The 21181-nt window shown below is 31.3% G+C and overlaps 1 protein-coding gene across 2 annotated transcripts in view; it reads right to left on the reverse strand.

The window, feature by feature from the left end:
- LOC143234742 (protein NipSnap homolog 3B-like) overlaps positions 1-21181 on the reverse strand; it is a 44012-nt gene that overhangs the window by 13736 nt on the left and 9095 nt on the right. For both annotated transcript variants that reach the window (XM_076472317.1, XM_076472316.1), the window contains exons 3-6: positions 19920-20078; positions 17903-18058; positions 11065-11148; positions 2789-2864 (exon numbers count right to left, since the gene is read on the reverse strand). In XM_076472317.1, the coding sequence (XP_076328432.1) occupies positions 2789-2864; positions 11065-11148; positions 17903-18058; positions 19920-20078 (475 nt within the window). The remainder of the gene's footprint in view (positions 1-2788; positions 2865-11064; positions 11149-17902; positions 18059-19919; positions 20079-21181) is intronic.

Below are 21181 nucleotides of genomic sequence, written 5' to 3' on the forward strand. Positions count from 1 at the left end.
GTATTAACTTCTGAGTAATTTTTGGATTCTCAGAAATAAAACGCAAAAAATTGAAAAAATTGTAATTTTCTGTCTTGTTTCAATTAATTTGCACAAGGGTGTAACAATGACCATGGTAAGCCTAAGCATATGATAGAGGAGAAAAGATATAATTAACACTAATTGCTAAACTGAATTTGACTATGAATATTAACCAATCTTATGACCCTTATGTTACAGAGCTCAAATAACTACAGTAATAATATTAAATATAAAATAATTCACAAACCATAAGAGTGGAACATCTTATTTTTCCAAACTTGATATGAGGCCTGATGAATTGAAAGTCAGCACACTGGACAATCGCTCTCTCAATGAACAATGAAGTAGAGCCAAATATCTTCCGACAGAGTACCCATGACCTAAAGCTTGTGTAAACTTGCTAATAAAATATATAACCTCCTACATGGTTATGTGGAATTCATAATGCGAAACAAATAACCAAATATAACTGCATGAACAGAAATGCATACAAAGTTTTTGTAATGAAGTAATAAGTTCTGTAACTGAATAGAAAACTAAAATAGTTCTACTTTAGAATAACTCAGCAAATATGACCACTGTATAATAAAAAGTAAACTTGATGCGAGAAATAATATAAAGATATAAAAGCTAGACACTTGAAGAGAGCACAAACTAAACATTACAACATGAATACTGCCAACTGAGAAGTGATAGTTCAGTAGAATTGAATAGAGAGAGTCACATACATCAAGTGAATATGTAACACTCTTATTGTTGGAGAGTTGTTGCATGATAATTTGCATGCTAAATGTACTGGAGTTGTGGAGAAGTTACAAAGCTTGTGGTTTGTGCAAAAAAAATTGTTCATATAGAGAGAAGCACTGAACAACAATAACTATTTATATGAAAAGAGGTAATATATCTTATTAGAAATTCTCAATATTTTGTTCTAATCTGTATTATAATAAGTTAGAAACATTCTCAGTATTCTGTTCTAATCTCCATATTGGTAAATTATGAACATTCTCACTATTTTGTTCTAGTTTGCACTATAGCAAGGAATATTCTCACTATTTTGTTCTAATCTGCATTATTGTAAGGTATATTCTCATTATTTTGTTCTATTCTTAATTATAGTAAGTTAGAAATATTCTCACAGTTTCATTCTAATTTGCATTATTATAAATTGGGAACATTCTCATTATTTTGTTCTTTTTTGCATGATAGAAAGGAACATTCTCACTATTTTGTTCTATTATGCATAATAATAAGTTTGAAATATTCTCACAGTTTCGTTCTAATCTGTATTATAATAAATTGGGAACATTCTCATTATTTTGTTCTATTCTGCATGATAGTTAGAAACATTCTCACTATTTTGTTTGTTCTGCATTATAGTAAAGAATATTCTCATTATTTTGTTCTATTCTTAGTTATAGTAAGCCATATTCTCACTGTTTTGTTCTATTCTTAGTTATAGTAAGCCATATTCTCACTGTTTTGTTCTATTCTTAATTATATTAAGCCATATTCTCATTGTTTTGTTCTATTCTTAGTTATAGTAAGCCATATTCTCACTGTTTTGTTCTATTCTTAGTTATAGTAAGCCATATTCTCACTGCTTTGTTCTATTCTTAATTATATTAAGCCATATTCTCACTGTTTTGTTCTATTCTTAATTATATTAAGCCATATTCTCACTGTTTTGTTCTATTCTTAATTATATTAAGCCATATTCTCACTGTTTTGTTCTATTCTTAGTTATAGTAAGCCATATTCTCACTGCTTTGTTCTATTCTTAATTATATTAAGCCATATTCTCATTGTTTTGTTCTATTCTTAGTTATAGTAAGCCATATTCTCACTGTTTTGTTCTATTCTTAGTTATAGTAAGCCATATTCTCACTGTTTTGTTCTATTCTTAGTTATAGTAAGCCATATTCTCACTGTTTTGTTCTATTCTGCATTATAGCAAGGTCATAGATGAAACAAAAATAAATACAGTAATGAGCATACATATTTAGATATACTCTTCAAATTATATTATTCATAATGATTAGATTTATCAATGTGTAACTCTGAAACATAATATTTGGCTATAATCTTATTAATCTAAAATTTTAAATTACATTAGAAATAATAAAAACTAATAAATAAAAGTAGATATATTACATATTCTAACCTACACTGTGTGTCTAAGTAAACATTACCACACACTGGTACAATTTTCATTTATTAGGCTAATGTACAAGTTCATAAGTTGAGCTATAAATTACACCTTTAAAAATCAGTTGTTTAATCAAGTATCTATGAAACCTGATAGGTTATTTAACAAACTAAACATTTAATAAAAGAGTTCAGTAATGATGTATATATGAAACTTGATACATACTATTTTGTTTTACAGAGTAAATGCTTTACAAAAATTAGTTTATTATTCAACTATATATGAAAGTTGATAAATAACAGGTTCTTCAAAAGACTAAACATTTAAAAAAAACAATTTCTTAATCAATTATACATGAAACTTGATAAATACTATGTTCTTTAACAGACTAAACATTTAATAAAACAGTCCAGTAATCAATTATATATGAGATCTGATAAATACTAGGTTGTTTTTATCTAACTGACTTCATACACAGTTTCAACTGAATGCAAGATAACTTTAAAATACATGAATAAAACTTTTCTCAATTGTTTTAATTGTGTATTTTAAAGTGGTTTTATATGGTTTTTAACAGAGTTATTTTCAAGGATACCTCACTCTTCATTTAGTACTTACTACTGAAGTGGAGAAATTTTACATGAGAGAAGGGCCTTACAATGAGCACTTCCAACAAGTGTGTAGAATGATCTTACTGAAAAATACATAAGCAATAGTTATCTGAGCATTTTATAACAACACCTAAAACTTTCACATAACTAAACATATAGAAGTAAAAAAACATCAAATCAGATAGCCTAAATATTATAGCAAATGCATATATGTCACCAGTGATAACTTGTTTAAAATGAGAAGAAAATATGAGTATACTGAAACACTTGCAATTTTGCCAGACAGGTTCTCTAGACAAGTATTACACTTTAACTGCTTTACTAATAGCTAAAATTTAAAGAAGTGTAAAGAAATTATCACCAAGTGACCCAACAAGTTTTCTAGACATGTATTACAGAATAATTTTACAACTACTTCCTGACAGCTGATGATTCACAGAAGTGTATTAACAAATTTACTGAGATTGGTTAAGCTCTAAAGAATATTAAGACATAGCAACTTATGGAATGGCATCAATACATTTCAATGGACTTGTATAAATTCAAACAACTAGAAATACACTTTTTCCACAGACTAAGTAGCAAACTGATATGAAAAATGTATCACAACTGAAAGAGAATTTAACTAGAATATTGTAAACACAGCTCTCAAGAAATTCATAAATGTGGTAACAACTCATTAAATTATTACTTTAAAACCCAGTTATGAAAATATTAAAAATGAAGCTTTAATTTTGCCATATATTCCTGGTTAACTAATAATTTATTTAAAGTGTTTAGAAAACAACATATATTTTATCTTATTAATCAGTTTAAATATAGGATAACACAAGCTTTATGTAATACTAAACACAACACACAGTTAATTAAACATGAATCTATAACACTGAATGTGAAAATATCTATATTTGACAGATTAAAGAAATTTAAAATATTGTTCAATGGAACACAGAGAATATGTAAGAAAATAAATTATAATTCATCAACAGCACAGCTTGTACATGAAACTCACCATACAGTATTTTGGAAAAAAAAAATCTGTAATACTAGCTCAACAAAAGTATTATAGGAAATAATATTCATGAATCCTTTAGAAAACATAAATATAAAAAAAAAGTACTGTATTATTAAATAGAGATGAAGGTTAGGCAAATATTTATGTAAAAACATGAGGAGACATTATCTAAAACGTTCATGCAGGAATTGTAAAAACCAGTACAAAGGTCACAAGAAAACATACTATGAATAAAACACAATTATGTTTAACAAACCACTCCTAAAGGTCATGTTACAACAATGAAACAAGTGGATTCAACGTTTTAAAAGTCTTTAACTGACCTTAGTTAAAATGTTTTTAATTGTGTACCTATTTTAACAATATGTGTTCTGTATCATTCCCCCTCTGTTCTTCAGACTAAAGAATGGACTAATATAAACACAAAACATCAGAAATACATCTCTGTTCTTCAGATTAAACAATAAACTGATATAATCTATACATCAACTTAGAGAGTTGACTGATATAAACACATCAGAAATACATCTCTGTTGGAAAGTTGTACGTGGTATACTCTGAAAAACACTGGTGTGTAAAGGGAGATTTCACAAAGTTATTTGATTTTTCCAAACTTTAAAAATGTTTTGTATGTTACTTCATTCAGTGTAGATATTGTTGTGACTAACCAATAAGACATATAAATACCATATCTTATCAATGTCACAGTTTGTAACATTTCATCATCATATCTTATCAATGTCACAGTTTGTAACATTTCATCATCATATCTTATCAATGTCACAGTTTGTAACATTTCATCATCAAATCTTATTACTGTCACAGTTTGTAACAGTTCATCATCAAATCTTATCAATGTCACAGTTTGCAACATTTCATTATCATATCTTATCAATGTCACAGTTTGTAACATTTCATCATCATATCTTATCAATGTCACAGTTTGTAACATTTCATCATCATATCTTATCAATGTCACAGTTTGTAACATTTCATCATCAAATCTTATTACTGTCACAGTTTGTAACATTTCATCATCAAATCTTATCAATGTCACAGTTTGCAACATTTCATTATCATATCTTATCAATGTCACAGTTTGTAATATTTCATCATCAAATCTTATTACTGTCACAGTTTGTAACATTTCATCATCAAATCTTATCAATGTCACAGTTTGCAACATTTCATTATCATATCTTATCAATGTCACAGTTTGTAACATTTCATCATCAAATCTTATTACTGTCACAGTTTGTAACATTTCATCATCATATCTTATCAATGTCACAGTTTGTAACATTTCATCATCAAATCTTATTACTGTCACAGTTTGTAACATTTCATCATCAAATCTTATTACTGTCACAGTTTGTAACATATAAATGCCAAATCTTATAATAAAGTTTGAAACTTATAGAATCACCAAGTCTCATTACCAACTTATGTTTCTTCAAAGAGATATACTGTTTTACTATTGTTTCTTCTTATAGAATCACCAAGTCTCATTACCAACTTATGTTTCTTCAAAGAGATATACTGTTTTACTATTGCTTCTTCTTATAGAATCATCAAGTCTCATTACCAACTTGTTATTATGTTTCTTCAGAGAGATATACTGTTTTACTATTGTTTCTTCTTATAGAATCACCAAGTCTCATTACCAACTTATGTTTCTTCAGGGAGATATACTGTTTTACTATTGCTTTTTCTTATAAAATCATCAAGTCTCATTACCAACTTGTTATTATGTTTCTTCAGAGAGATATACTGTTTTACTATTGTTTCTTCTTATAGAATCACCAAGTCTCATTACCAACTTATGTTTCTTCAAAGAGATATACTGTTTTACTATTGTTTCTTCTTATAGAATCACCAAGTCTCATTACCAACTTATGTTTCTTCAGAGAGATATACTGTTTTACTATTGCTTTTTCTTATAAAATCATCAAGTCTCATTACCAACTTGTTATTATGTTTCTTCAGAGAGATATACTGTTTTACTATTGTTTCTTCTTATAGAATCATCAAGTCTCATTACCAACTTGTTATTATGTTTCTTCAAAAAGATATACTGTTTTACTATTGTTTCTTCTTATAGAATCATCAAGTCTCATTACCAACTTATTATGTTTCTTCAAAGAGATATACTGTTTTACTATTGTTTCTTCTTATAGAATCATCAAGTCTCATTACCAACTTATTATGTTTCTTCAGAGAAATATACTGTTTTACTATTGTTTCTTCTTATAAAATCATCAAGTCTCATTACCAACTTGTTATTATGTTTCTTCAAAGAGATACACTGTTTTACTATTGTTTCTTCTTATAGAATCATCAAGTCTCATTACCAACTTGTTATTATGTTTCTTCAAAGAGATACACTGTTTTACTATTGTTTCTTCTTATAGAATCATCAAGTCTCATTACCAACTTGTTATTATGTTTCTTCAGAGAGATATACTGTTTTACTATTGTTTCTTCTTATAGAATCATCAAGTCTCATTACCAACTTGTTATTATGTTTCTTCAAAGAGATACACTGTTTTACTATTGTTTCTTCTTATAGAATCACCAAGTCTCATTACCAACTTGTTATTATGTTTCTTCAAAGAGATACACTGTTTTACTATTGTTTCTTCTTATAGAATCATCAAGTCTCATTATCAACTTATTATGTTTCTTCAGAGAGATATACTGTTTTACTATTGTTTCTTCTTCTTCCAAACACTTTTTCAACTGACCACCATCTCTTTGTTTCTAGACAAATTGACTTGGGACTTTGTATGGTTATACTTTGGTCCAATACACCCATATAATTTGTTATTATTTAAGCCTTTTTGAGTATTTTATGGCTCAAAGTCAAACAACCCCAAAATATATATTTTGGACTCATATTTACAGTAATTAAGATGAAAATTTATTTGCTTAAAACACAACTCTACAAAAATCTATCCATCTTGCATCTTTTTAAGATGTCACAGTTCCCAAAAACAAAGTATAATTTTGGAGTTTTTGATCAATCACTGAACCATATTTCAACCAATTTATGTGGGACTAAGTAGAAAAAATATTTTGGTATAGATCTCACACACTGACAAACAAAAATTGGGAATTCCCCCAATTTTAATATTTATAAGAGCCAAGATACCACAGAAGCATACCTTTAAAGTTTTTTAAAATTACTCTGCAGTATTCTGGGCAAATCACATGGATATGATATAAAAATAGTTTTTTTAAATGTCCCATACACATGCATGCAAAAATGTGGGAAATGCCTACTTGTGGTTGTTTTAAGAAGATGTGGAGTAACTTGGTTAAATAAGCCCATAATTTGAAGGGTTTTGGCCAATTACGTAGTCACATTTCAATCAATTTACATGGGATTTAGTACAAAGACATTCTAAACAGAAATACAGATAATTTTGGAATCTTTCTATTTTTGCTGAATTTTTCAGTAAAGAAAACACAATTCAAAATTTCATTAAACTATTCATGTTTATGTCAACAAAGCGGCACGAGATTTGGTGCAACGATATTTTCCTGTAGGTTCCAAGTAGTGATATAGAGTGTTTTTTTATTTTTCTGGTGTCAAAATTGGGCATGTTGGGATTGCATGAAACTAACATGTTGCATTCACCCACACATGTTGGCCTCTTTAATTATCAAGTACTTAACACTTTGTTTGCTTGCTTATCTACTGCACATTTCAAAGCAGCTCTCAGAAGAATTGCATGTGATGCTTAAGGCTGGGATGTGATTCTTGATCTTCTTGAGAGGAACTTTATTTGGGGGTAATGTGATGCCTGGGATGTGATTGAGCTTCTTGAGAGGAACTTTATGTGGGGGTAATGTGATGCCTGGGATGTGATTGAGCTTCTTAAGAACAACTTTATGTGGGGGTAATGTGATGTCTGGGATGTGATTGAGCTTCTTAAGAACAACTTTATGTGGGGGTAATGTGATGTCTGGGATGTGATTGATCTTCTTAAGAACAACTCTATGTGGGGGTAATGTGATGTCTGGGATATGATTGATCTTCTTGAGAGGAACTTTATGTGGGGGTAATGTGATGTCTGGGATGTGATTGAGCTTCTTAAGAACAACTCTATGTGGGGGTAATGTGATGTCTGGGATGTGATTGAGCTTCTTCAGAACAACTTTATGTGGGGGTAATGTGATGTCTGGGATGTGATTGAGCTTCTTAAGAACAACTTTATGTGGGGGTAATGTGATGTCTGGGATGTGATTGAGCTTCTTAAGAACAACTCTATGTGCGGGTAATGTGATGCCTGGGATGTGATTGAGCTTCTTAAGAACAACTTTATGTGGGGGTAATGTGATGTCTGGGATGTGATTGAGCTTCTTCAGAACAACTTTATGTGGGGGTAATGTGATGTCTGGGATGTGATTGAGCTTCTTCAGAACAACTTTATGTGGGGGTAATGTGATGTCTGGGATGTGATTTATCTTCTTAAGAACAACTTTATGTGGGGGTAATGTGATGTCTGGGATTTAATCCTTGACCTTCTTGAGAAGAACTGTATGTGGGGGTAGAAGTTGGGATTTGTTTCCCATCTTCTTGTTACCAAGATAACTGTGCTGTCTACTCATGATCTCATTGAAACATTAATCCACTAATACCCGTTTTGATAATTTAAAAGATGGTGTCCAGAATATGTCAACTTATGTACTAGCTTGACTGTGTTATCAATAAGCTGGAGGTAAAAGGTTTTACTATTTCTCCTCCTCACGTATGATTCATATATCATTTTGCTATTATTTCATTGCATTATACAATCTTTTTCTCTGAGAAAATGAGCTCCTGACACAAGTTCTATGTTACTTAGTCATGTGTGTGTGTGTGTATATGTATACATTGCTCCTAAACACTGATTTTATGGGTTTCTTTATTCCTACAATGCTTTGGAGTAAACATTTGGAAAGGATACTGAATCTTTAAGTGTTTTAATGTGTACTAACTGTGTTACTGTTCCTATGTATATTTTCAGACAAATATTTACCATAAGGGATTATTGCTATATGTTTTCAGACAAATATTTAACATAAGGAAATACTGCTGTTGTATGTTCTCAAACAGATACTTACCATAAAGAAATACTGCTACTGTATGTTTACTGACAAATATTTATCATAAAGGAATACTGATGCTGTATGTTCTCAGACAAATATTTACCATAAAGGAATACTGATGCTGTATGTTCTCAGACAAATATTTACCATAAAGGAATACTGCTGCTGTATGTTCTCAGACAAATATTTACCATAAAGGAATACTGCTGCTGTATGTTCTCAGACAAATATTTACCATAAAGGAATACTGCTGCTGTATGTTCTCAGACAAATATTTACCATAAAGGAATACTGCTGCTGTATATTTTCAGACAAATATTTACCATAAAGGAATACTGCTGCTGTATGTTCTCAGACAAATATTTACCATAAAGGAATACTGCTGCTGTATGTTCTCAGACAAATATTTACCATAAAGGAATACTGCTACTGTATGTTCTCAGACAAATATTTACCATAAAGGAATACTGCTGCTGTATGTTCTCAGACAAATATTTACCATAAAAGAATACTGCTGTATGTTTTCAGAGAAATATTTACCATAAAGGAATACTGATGCTGTATGTTCTCAGACAAATATTTACCATAAAGGAATACTGATGCTGTATGTTCTCAGACAAATATTTACCATAAAGGAATACTGCTGCTGTATGTTCTCAGACAAATATTTACCATAAAAGAATACTGCTGTATGTTCTCAGAGAAATATTTACCATAAAGGAATACTGATGCTGTATGTTCTCAGACAAATATTTACCATAAAGGAATACTGCTACTGTATGTTCTCAGACAAATATTTACCATAAAGGAATACTGCTGCTGTATGTTCTCAGACAAATATTTACCATAAAGGAATACTGCTGCTGTATGTTTTCAGAGAAATATTTACCATAAAGGAATACTGCTACTGTATGTTCTCAGACAAATATTTACCATAAAGGAATACTGCTGCTGTATGTTCTCAGAGAAATATTTACCATAAAGGAATACTGCTGCTGTATGTTCTCAGACAAATATTTACCATAAAGGAATACTGCTGCTGTATGTTCTCAGACAAATATTTACCATAAAGGAATACTGCTGCTGTATGTTCTCAGACAAATATTTACCATAAAGGAATACTGCTGTATGTTTTCAAATATTTACCATAAAAGAATACTGCTTCTACTGTATATTTGCTATTTTCTTATTCATAGCATTTATCTGTTGTATTTAACTGTTCACGTAGTGTTCAATATATCCATTGTCATGAAGGTTATAATGATGCTTTTTTCCTTATTAGCATTTTCTGCAATACATATTTTGTTAATTGTGTAGACTAGGCAGTCTGTGATGAAGTTCTTTCTGTTTTGGAGTGATTTGCTGAATAGTCATAATATTTACCCACATCTTTGGGTTTATACTTTTGGTAAGCATCATGTGTAATGGTAGTAGTTTGTTATAATGCAGAACAGAGTTAGTCACCACTAGCTTGTGAGATTAGGCAGTCAATGTTATGGTATGAGAATGTTCCTGCAGCAACAGGGCACAAGTAATGAGCAATCAGAATTACAGTTAGGTCATGCTAACCATTAAGCCAGAATCAACAACAGAAGTTTATTTGTTTCTATTTGTGAATTGTATCAATGGATATTGTCTGTTTAGGAGATTCATAAATTCTGTAATTTTGTGGTAGAGTGACATCATCTTATGAATGTTTTGACAACATACCTGAGCCAAATCCTGGATCTTAGAGCATATTCTCTGCAAATATTTCCATGTAGAGAATAAAGCCCATGGCTATGCCTTCTTATTCCTAACAGTATTTTTATTTATGATTAAGGTAAGTTGTGTTGATATAAAAGGATGTGGCCTTATATTCAGTTTTTCTATCCAGGTGTTAATGTAGCACAGTTTTTATTTCATTGCTTTCTGGACTGTTTACTTTATACTGATTCAGACTTTCTTCTTCTTGTAGACTTTCGGGATGGGTATACTATTTTGTGATACCTACTCTCTCTCCTTTTCTGATCTTTAATCTTGAAATTTAAAAGTGGGCATTGGAAAGTAATTTAAAATGCAAACAATAAGACACACACACAACATATATTGGCAATTGTTTCTTTAAGACAAGTATAAATTCCTTAGTGATACTTAGTCAAGCTACATATTAACTACAGATTGATTTAACTTACAAATCTGTTCATTGGTCTCCTGTAAAAGTAGTTTTTTTCCTTCTCCCATTTTGTCAAAACTCTGGTGTTGCCATAATATAAAAACTACAAAAAAAGTGAAAATATACTTATAAATATGATATATAATTAATTCATACATTCAATATCCTAACAATAATTTTAAAACAAAAAAATGTTTTTTACTAGTGGGTTGTAATTGTACTTCACTCCGTCAAAGCTGTTTCTGTCCTTTTGACATATTTGAAGTTTGAATTCACATTTAATAAACAATCACTTGTTTCTTCCATTGAATCTAAAAGATTAATGAAAATTAAATTATTCCTATATGACATATAGGACATATAAAATTAATCTTTTTTTCCATTTACAAACTTACTGTTCCTGGTGTATTACAGAATTAAAAAATACAATTCAAAATCCTGTATCTGAAGTTACATTTTGACTAGAAAACAGTAATAAACATACCTCATTTAGAAGGGCACACACACACACATATACATATATACATGATACTAATACTAACGTGTTATGACAAGATAATACTTTATGGAGCTAATTCATCCATACAATTGCAGAATATGCATTTCAACACCATGATAATACTTCACTCATCCCTGTTGACAAATGAATGAGCCAAAGTGAGAATACTTATGATTCTTTTGAATTTATTTCCATATACTTTTACATTACGTTAACTTGATTAGAAGTCCTTACATCCATATTTTACTTTAGTTGTCCTACGGCAATAAACGTAACTTGATCAGAAGTGCTTACATCTATATTTTATATAAAATCTATTACAGTAATAAACATAACTTGATTAGGAATGCTTACATCTATATCTTACTTTAGCTGTGTTACAGTAATAAACATAACTTGTTTAGAATTGCTTAAATCTATATCTTACATTAACTGTATTCCAGTAATAAACATAACTTGATTAGGAATGCTTACATCTATATCTTACTTTAGCTGTGTTACAGTAATAAACATAACTTGATTAGGAATGCTTACATCTATATCTTACTTTAGCTGTGTTACAGTAATAAACATAACTTGTTTAGAATTGCTTAAATCTATATCCTACATTAACTGTATTCCAGTAATAAACATAACTTGATTAGGAATGCTTACATCTATATCTTACTTGAGATGTATTCCAGTAATAAACATAACTTGATTAGGAATGCTTACATCTATATCTTACTTGAGATGTATTCCAGTAATAAACATAACTGATTAAAAGTGCTTACATCTATATTTTACTTTAGCTTTATTACAATAATAAACATAACTCCTTTAAAAGTGCTTACATCTATATCTTACTTCAGCTGTATCACAGTAATAAACATAACTCAGTTAGAAAAGTGCACCTCTATGTCTTATTTTAGCTGTATTGAAGTAAAAAACTTAAGTGATTTAGAAGTATTTACATGTATATTTTATTTCTGCTGTATTACAGTGATAAACGTAACATGTTTAGAATTGCTTATATCCATATTTTACTTTAGCTGTATTATGGTAATAAACACAAGTTATTTAAAAGTATAAGATATAAAATTAAAGCATCAGAGATTTAAGAAACGTAATTAAATTAATGGGTATGATTGGATCATAAAATATCAAGAAAGTTAGTGAAACAGGAAATTATGACATTAAAATAGATGTAGGAGAAAAGGTTGGCTGAAAATGTAAAATTTAACAATAAGATTTTTTGTTAAAGTTAGTGAAACAGGAAATTATGACATTAAAATAGTGTAGGAGAAAAGGTTGGCTGAAAATGTAAAATTTAACAATAAGATTTTCCTTAAATACACTAAAGGTAAAGAAATGTTACATGGAGGTAGCAAAATCCTTCATGGATGAAAACGTTAGGCTTGTATCTGATAATTAAGAAATGGCTGGGTTATTAAATTTTGCTTTTTCTTCATTTTCTACATTACAATGAAAGTTTAAGCAGTATTCAATGTCTGGAACAGTTCATAGTTGGAAGATATAATTTTCTTATGCTAAAAATGTATATGTGACAGATACTTACCCCCCTCTAAAAATTAAATACTCTTGTTCAGTGTTGACCTTCATATCCAGAATTTTTTCTTTACACAAGCCACAAGTTTTCCACTTTCCCCTATTGTAATCAAGTGATTCCAAAGTGTATCTCATGTAAATCATCATGTGTTACTTCTCCATCACTAGGAGTGTGACATGTTCAAACTATTATTTTAAAATTTGGCAGACAAAGTAAGCAACAGACAAAACTGGGGAGGAAGGGTGGGACATGTTCACATGAAGCATGCGACTCCCTCTACATGCCTCTACCAAACTATTACTTTAAAATTTGGCAGACAAAGTAAGAAACAGAGGAAACTGGGGAGGAAGGGTGGGAAGTGTGAGTGGAGGGAAGTACCTATTGAAAATGAATTTTCAATATACGAAAATTATAACTTCTAATACAGTACTTACCTCTTCTCACAAAATTAGCTAGAATCCTACAATGAAAAGTAGACAGAACCAGTGCACATGAATGACAGAAATAGCCCCCAAAAGCATCTTAACGACATCCTTTGAAATGAGAGAGTCAGATTCAAAGATGTGATGATAGGAACTACATTACTTTTGAACCAGGTATACTCTTCATCCATCAATGAAATGTGTAAAAGATAAGAGAGGAAAAAGAAAAGAGCACATTCAAGTGGAAGAGAACTGTGGTAGGACAGTGATGCCAACCATGAAATACAGTTACAACAGAAAGTATTTGTACCCCTGCGTCCTGAGTGGTTTTTTGCTTATAACTTAAAAAGTGTCATGATTAGGCTAATAGAAGTATAATATATTAGAAATATTATACTAATACACATCTACATAATTTTTTATGTAAATTGAATGACAAATAAACTGTTTATAAACAAATAACCAAACATAGAAGGGGCAGAAAATGTTTGTGCATCTAATTTAACGGTCAGTTGTGTAGCCTTTCAGGTGAATTACGTAGCGTAATCTCTCCTCATTGCCCTCCATGATCGTTTGACAGTACATGACTGGTATTTTCTTCCATTCTTCTTTACAGAAGGCCTCCAACTCTTGCAATTTTTTCAGATGATGCTGATGAACCCTGGTCTTCAACTCATGCCAAACGTTTTCAATTGGGTTGAGATCGAGTGACTGCAATGGCCACTCCAGAACACTTACATGGTTCCTCTGCAAACAGGATTGCACATATGTCAATGTGTGCTTAGGGTCAATGTCATGCTGGAAGATCCAACGACGCCCAAGCAACAAGTTCCGAACATCATTCTTGATACAAGTGCCTAATATATCAATGTACTCTTCTTTTTTCATGATTCTGTTGATGTGGTGAAGGCTGCCTACACCAGAAGAGATGAAGGAACCCCATAGCATGATTGAGCCACCTCCATGTTTAACTGTAGAGACGGTGTTCTTTGGAAGATTTCGTTCCCTCTTCTTACGGAAAATACTGTGAACATCATTGCGGGCGAAAAGCTTGATTTTAGTCTCGTCTGACCAAAGAATACTCTTCCAATAGGTAAAGGGTTTATCTATATGCTTTCTTGCACACCTCAATCATGCTTCTAAATGAACAGGCTTTAAATATGAAGTTCTACGAGGATGGCATGCTTTGAACCCAGAAGTGCGTAACATGTTCGTAACTGTAGAGATGCTTACTTCAACCCCAGTTTCCCTTATCAGTTTCTGTATGTTATTATGTGTTAAACGAGATTTCTTACTAACTTCTCTGAGAACCTTCCTCTTGGTTCCCCCCTGAAATTTTGGTGTGGCATCCAGAATGAAGAAGGTTAGCAGTTAACCCTGTAAGCTTAAACTTGGCAATTATGCTTTGAACAGTAGATTTCAGCACATTAAGTTGTGTAGCAATACCAGAAAGAGACACACGAGACTTGTATTTTACAATACTTCAGTTTTTTAAATCACTGGACGGTTGTTTCCTGTTCGCCATGATGACTAAGCAGATAATGACAGAGACGGTGCTAAATTGCCGGAAGTAAATTTTTTGCTGGCTAAATTCCAATAATTATGAACCAAGTGTCAAGTTCTGGAATGGTATAATGTAGTTTATTCACCAAACTAAACATAATTGTTACGGGAAATGTACGAACACTTTCTGCTCCTCCTATTTTTGGTTATTTGTTTATAAACAGTTTATTTGTCATTTAATTTACATAAAAATTTATGTAGATGTGTGTTAGTATAATATTTATAATATATTATACATCTATTAGCCTAATCTGTCGTAACTGTATATACAGAACACAATTCCACATTGTAAAAAAGTGGGTAAATCAATGGATGTGCCTGTAGGTATAGAATGGATTGATAAGGTGTGATGGTCCTTACTCAGTAAGTCCATTACATTCAAACACATGCTGTGATATACCAACATCCATAAGGATAACACTGTCTTCACCTCAACTTCAAGAGGATCTAGGACCACTCTCATAACACATATCCTTGGTCAATCAATCCAGAGACCTGACAACTAATATCAATGAGCATCTGTATGATAGAAATCAACTTACCCAACAGCAAAACTAACCAAACTCATCCAGAAGGCAATAACATCCTTGGCATAAGATACAATGAGGTATAGCAAATAGAACAGAACCATAACAATCCCCCCTACCTCCACTTTATAGGTATGGAGAATAACGTTGGAAATTGAATAGAAGAGCGGCTGAATGGAAGAAAGCAGAGGGTTGTTATAAATTGGATTAGGGCCATAAGCGGTGTAACTCAGGGTTCAGTCTTAGAACCTTCACTCTCTTTGATTTACACCAATGACATAGAAGAAAGAATGGTCAATACATTACTTAAATTTACAAAATATATTATGGTCTTAGGTGTTGCTTGTTTTAAAGATGATACTACCACTTTACAAAAGGATTTAGATCATTTAGTGAGTTGGACAAATAAATGGCAGATGGGGTTTAGTTATAATAAATGCAAGATAACACATGTGGGTAATTATACTTTGTATTATAAGTATAATTTGGATGGGAATAACCTTAACAGTCATGAAGAAAAGGATCTCAGTGTAATAGCCTATAATTCTCTAAAGCCATCAAAGCAGTGTGTTGTTGCTAGTAGTAGGGCAAATAGGATTTTAGGTTATAGCTACAGAAATATTGAATACAAGTCTCAAGAGGTTATAATTTCATTGAGCAGGTCACTGATTAGGCCACATTTGGAATACTGTGTTTAGTCTTGGGCTCCTTTCCTTAGAAAAGACATTAATTTGTTGGAAAGGGTTCAGAGAAGGGTTACTATAATGGTGCCTGGGATAGAAGGGTTGTCAAACAAAGAGAGAATAGAATCTCTAAAATTTCTTTCTCTTGAAAGGAGAAGAGTTACAATGATCTGATTGAGGTTTTAAGATTGTAAAGGGAATTGATAGTGTTGATAGATCATCTTTCATACTTAACACTGAAAATAGTAAAATTAAGGGGCACAAGTATAAATTTTGGCAGGGTATGAGTCACCTTCAGCTAAAAGTTTTATTTTTCTAATTGCGTGATTGACCTTTCAACTGGATTGACTTCAGATATTTTGTAGTCAATAAACATGAGTTTAAGAGAAAGCTTGATAAAGGCTGGCTTAAAGATTTTTTGATTTTTTTAAATTTATTTATTGATAGTTTATTTTAGAGGATGGGCCAATAGGATCCATTTTGTCCCAAAACTTTTATGTTGTGCCAATGTCATATATGGAACTGCTGCATAGCTAGTATTAACAATATGTACTAAGATCTCAAATTAAGGTAAAAACCAAAAGCAATCAATACTTTAAAATAGTTCACTATTGTCTTAATTTTTTAAAAGAATTAAGTATTTATATTACAAATCAAACTTGTTTAGAAATGCACATATCTTTATTTTAGTTGGTTTTATTTGATAAATAAAACTTATTTACAACCAGGCCTAATTATACTTTCTGAACATTTTATACAATAAACTACATATAATCTTAGAACAATAAAACTATTTTGAAAATCACAGTTTCAGATTATTTTTGTTAGTTTTCTGATAGAAAAATATGTAACACAGTCCACTTATTAATATAGGTTAGCCTACACTACTGAGAGTTTGACTAAACTGACAGTCATATTCAACTAGTTAATTCTACTTATATTTGGTACAACAGTAAAATCTCCAAAACAGTTTATCAGTTGTAAAAGGCATTTTCAGAAAATCATTCTCCTATCCAGTTTAACAAATAATGGATTTGTGTATATTCAACCAGATGTGCACAAACTTTTTATGGTTCTCCCCTTTTTAAATATGCTCTTTGTTATCCTACTAAACACCCTACATAACATACTGTACATGTCATTTTCCCATGTTAACTACTGTTTCTATATTACTTAATAATAACAATATATGTATTTTGAGAATCCTTTAGGGCAAACCCTAAAGATTGTACATCACAGTATTAAACTACAGGGATCCAGTTTAACACATTTATATTGCTAACCTCTCATTAAGCACATTGTTTTTATGGTTAGAAACAGATTTATTTGTAAATTACAAAGAAATTTCTAAATAAAAGTAAATCACACTGGTTAAAGCCTCATGCCCAAATCAGACCACACATTCACATAGTTTTTAATATACCTATCATAATTTTAAGAACCAAACTGAACTTCCCATACCTACCAGTATTTTGAGAGTGAAACTGAATGTCCATAACTACCAGTATTTTGAGAACCAAACTGAACATCCATACCCACCAATATTTTGAAAATCAAACAAATTTTTCCATACATACCAATATTTTAAGAACCATACTGAAACTCTATACCTACCGGTATTTTGAGGACCAAACTGAACTTCCCATGCCCCAATGAGAGACGAACTGGCATGTTGAAAACAGTCAATGCTCAAATCTACAAATTCTTTAAGAGGTTTCTCCCAGTCTTTAGTAAATCCAATCATGTTAAACTCTTGTAGTTCATACACACCTGAGAGAAAAGTTTTGTTTTTATTAGAAAAACCTAGTACTTAAACCGTACTATATACTAAAAATTATGCATTTAATAGTTCATAATACAATTATAGCAAATTACCTACTTAGTTAAAATTGTAAAATTAGCAGGGTAATGAAATATATAGTTCTTAAGTTTCTACCAGTAAATATTGGAATGCACTGTTTCATCAATTTAACACCTCAGTTATAGTAACATATACATCTTTAAACCCAACACTATTTGAAAAGGTATAATTTTATTAGGAGATTTACACTGGTCCTGAATTTAAATACAAATTTAGCATTGCAAAAGTTAGCATTTTCTTAAATTGAAAATGTACTTCCAATAATGCTTACCTCTCCTCTCACACATAGAGCTAGGATTTCTTCCTTTGCCAATTTAAGCACTGGTCTGAATTTTTCTTGTTTCCTCCAGTCTTTTATTCTCTACCTAACTGCCCTTGGTGATATTTGTCTCATGAAACTGTCCACCTACATTGAAAGTCCTCTATACTGGTACTACAAAAATGCATTTCATTCAGATAATGTTATCACCTCTTTGAGACTGACTAAATTCAAGTCTCTAGTATCACCTCTAAGTATGGAGCAAGTGCAGGAGAGTATGAGGCAGGTAAGTACTATTGGGAATTTTTAAATTAATAAAATGTTAATTTTCAAAACGTACCTCTTCTCACAACTACCCCTATAATTCCACACTCATTAGGTGTGTGGGAGGTTGATGAAGGACTTATCCATACACAAAGTGTCTGCATAAATCATGAGTGTGTCAAAAGAAGATTGGCTCCATAGTGGGGGAACTGCACTACATCAAGAAATGGTTCCCTATACTCTTCACCCATAACTTAATTTATGTGCTGATGTTGGAATTTTTCGTGACCTGTGACCACTACTGACAAGGTCCCAACCAGACAGCCAAGAATCCACTACTTAAGATTGGAATTATAGGGACATAGTCCCTATGTCCCACAATAGTGACTAGGGCAATATGGACTGCAATCTATATGTACATATGAGTGGATCCTAACCTTTAGCCATACAGTGATGCCTTCTGAGGAATCATGATTAGAACGTAAGTAACAAAGAAGTGAAAAAACCTTCTCCTCAACCTGAAGAAGTCCAAAAGGTGACACCTCAGGCTCAGGATGACAAGAACATGTGTTCTTTACTCAATCTGAGCAAACAGAACTTACACAGTCTGAAATTATAAACATTCATCCTCAATCTCTGACCTTAGACAAGGTAAATTCCACTATAATTATGTGGAGGCCATGGAACAAACTGTGCTCAACCAAGGACCAAGAATAGGAACATTCTGCATGTGTAATTAAGAGAAGACAATGGACCCTCTTCCATAACAATGTATGAACCAATCAACACGAATCAAAAATAAGGGCCACACTCAGCACAATTGAATATCAAATCTGAATTGGCAATACGAGTGGGCTCCCACAGAGGCTGGTGTCTCTCCAACCAACATCTGGGAAAAAAACATTCAGAGACCCAAATAGAAGACCCCTCAACCTTGCTGTTTTCTCCAAGTGTGGAGAAATTCACTCTATCAAATATTATTAAACCAAATACCAAGTTAAGGCAAACTATCAAACATTACTAAACAATGTACTATGTTAAGGCAAACTATTAAAGATTACTGAACTGAATAGTATGTTAAGGCAAACTATCAAACATTACTAAACTAAATACCAAGTTAAGGCAAATTAACATAATTATGAACTGAGAAATAAGCATAGCCATTTACTTATATAATTATCAAATTATGGTAAGAAATAAGTACTAATGAACAAAGTATACAACTAAATACAATAGGAGCTATTCACCTATCATGTGGGGAGTGTAAATCTGACTCCATGGGAAAAGGACCATCGACACATTGTCTTGTTTCATCCAGGCTGGAGCAGCTTTACTTATGTATGTAGACAACCATTCTGGATCAGATGCCAAGTTTTGTCGGACGCTCGTACGATGTAGATAGCTATCTAAAAGTGAAAAACATATTTAGTTAATTATTATTGATATTAGGATTCCCCCTAGAAGTAATAATGCCATCTCATCATTTAAATATTTCAAGGCACACAGCAGGTTATGAAAGGTAAAATTAAACTTATACAACAAATTATTTCTTAAAAGATCAAGAATTTTTGTGAATTTGAATAAAACATCATCTTGAATAATTCAAATTATTATAAAATATTTCCTGAATTAATTTCGAATACAAATAACTACTTCTTTAACAAAATGCTTTATCAAAAAACAATTTAAATAGCAAATAACAAAAAAGACAATGACTGACTTGCCAAGAGTAAAAAACATTCTAAGCAAATTAAACTTAAGCTCATCAATTTTCTGCATGTTTTTTTTTTTTTAATTCTTATAAGCTACCAACTTACATGTTAAATGTCACTTTCTGAGTCAGATATTACCCAGTACTGGTTTTCTCTCTAATAACCAAATGTTTGAATATGCTACACAAAAAAGGGTTGTTCTCTTTTATGTAACTCTCTTATAAAATTTCCAAAAATGTTTTTCATTAATTATTGATACCTGTGAGAAGACCAGCCAATTATTAGCCACTTTGTAACTTTATATTATTTATATAATATTATCAGACTGACTGTAACAGTCACATTTTGACCACTATAAGACTGCAACATTTCTCAACAGGAAACCAGCTCTACATTGTCTCTTTGTTCTGATGGTATTGTTAGACTAATGATTAATGGAAGGTGATCTTCACGTCATTAACATATATACAATTGGCTGAAGTTAAATAAGTGTCATTTCTTTTACTATGACAGCACATGTGTATGTCTAGCCCCAGGTAACTGGTTCAGTTTTGTCCTAGTAATCAAATACGTTGTTTTTGTAAAGTTCACTTCAGCTACAACTGAATTAACTAATAAAAAACATTCAGTAAAATAAACAGCATTATCTTACATTCAAATGTCTTGTACAATGTTTTTCTTTTATTTGTCAAGCAAGTGAAGTCTCACATATCATTCTTTTCTATCAATTTTCACAACAGCTAGTGAAGTCTTACATGTCATTCTTTTCAATCAATATTCACAACAGCCAGAAGTCT

This window comes from Tachypleus tridentatus, chromosome 12 (assembly GCF_004210375.1).
Source record: "Tachypleus tridentatus isolate NWPU-2018 chromosome 12, ASM421037v1, whole genome shotgun sequence".
Taxonomy (NCBI): Eukaryota; Metazoa; Arthropoda; class Merostomata; order Xiphosura; family Limulidae; genus Tachypleus; species Tachypleus tridentatus.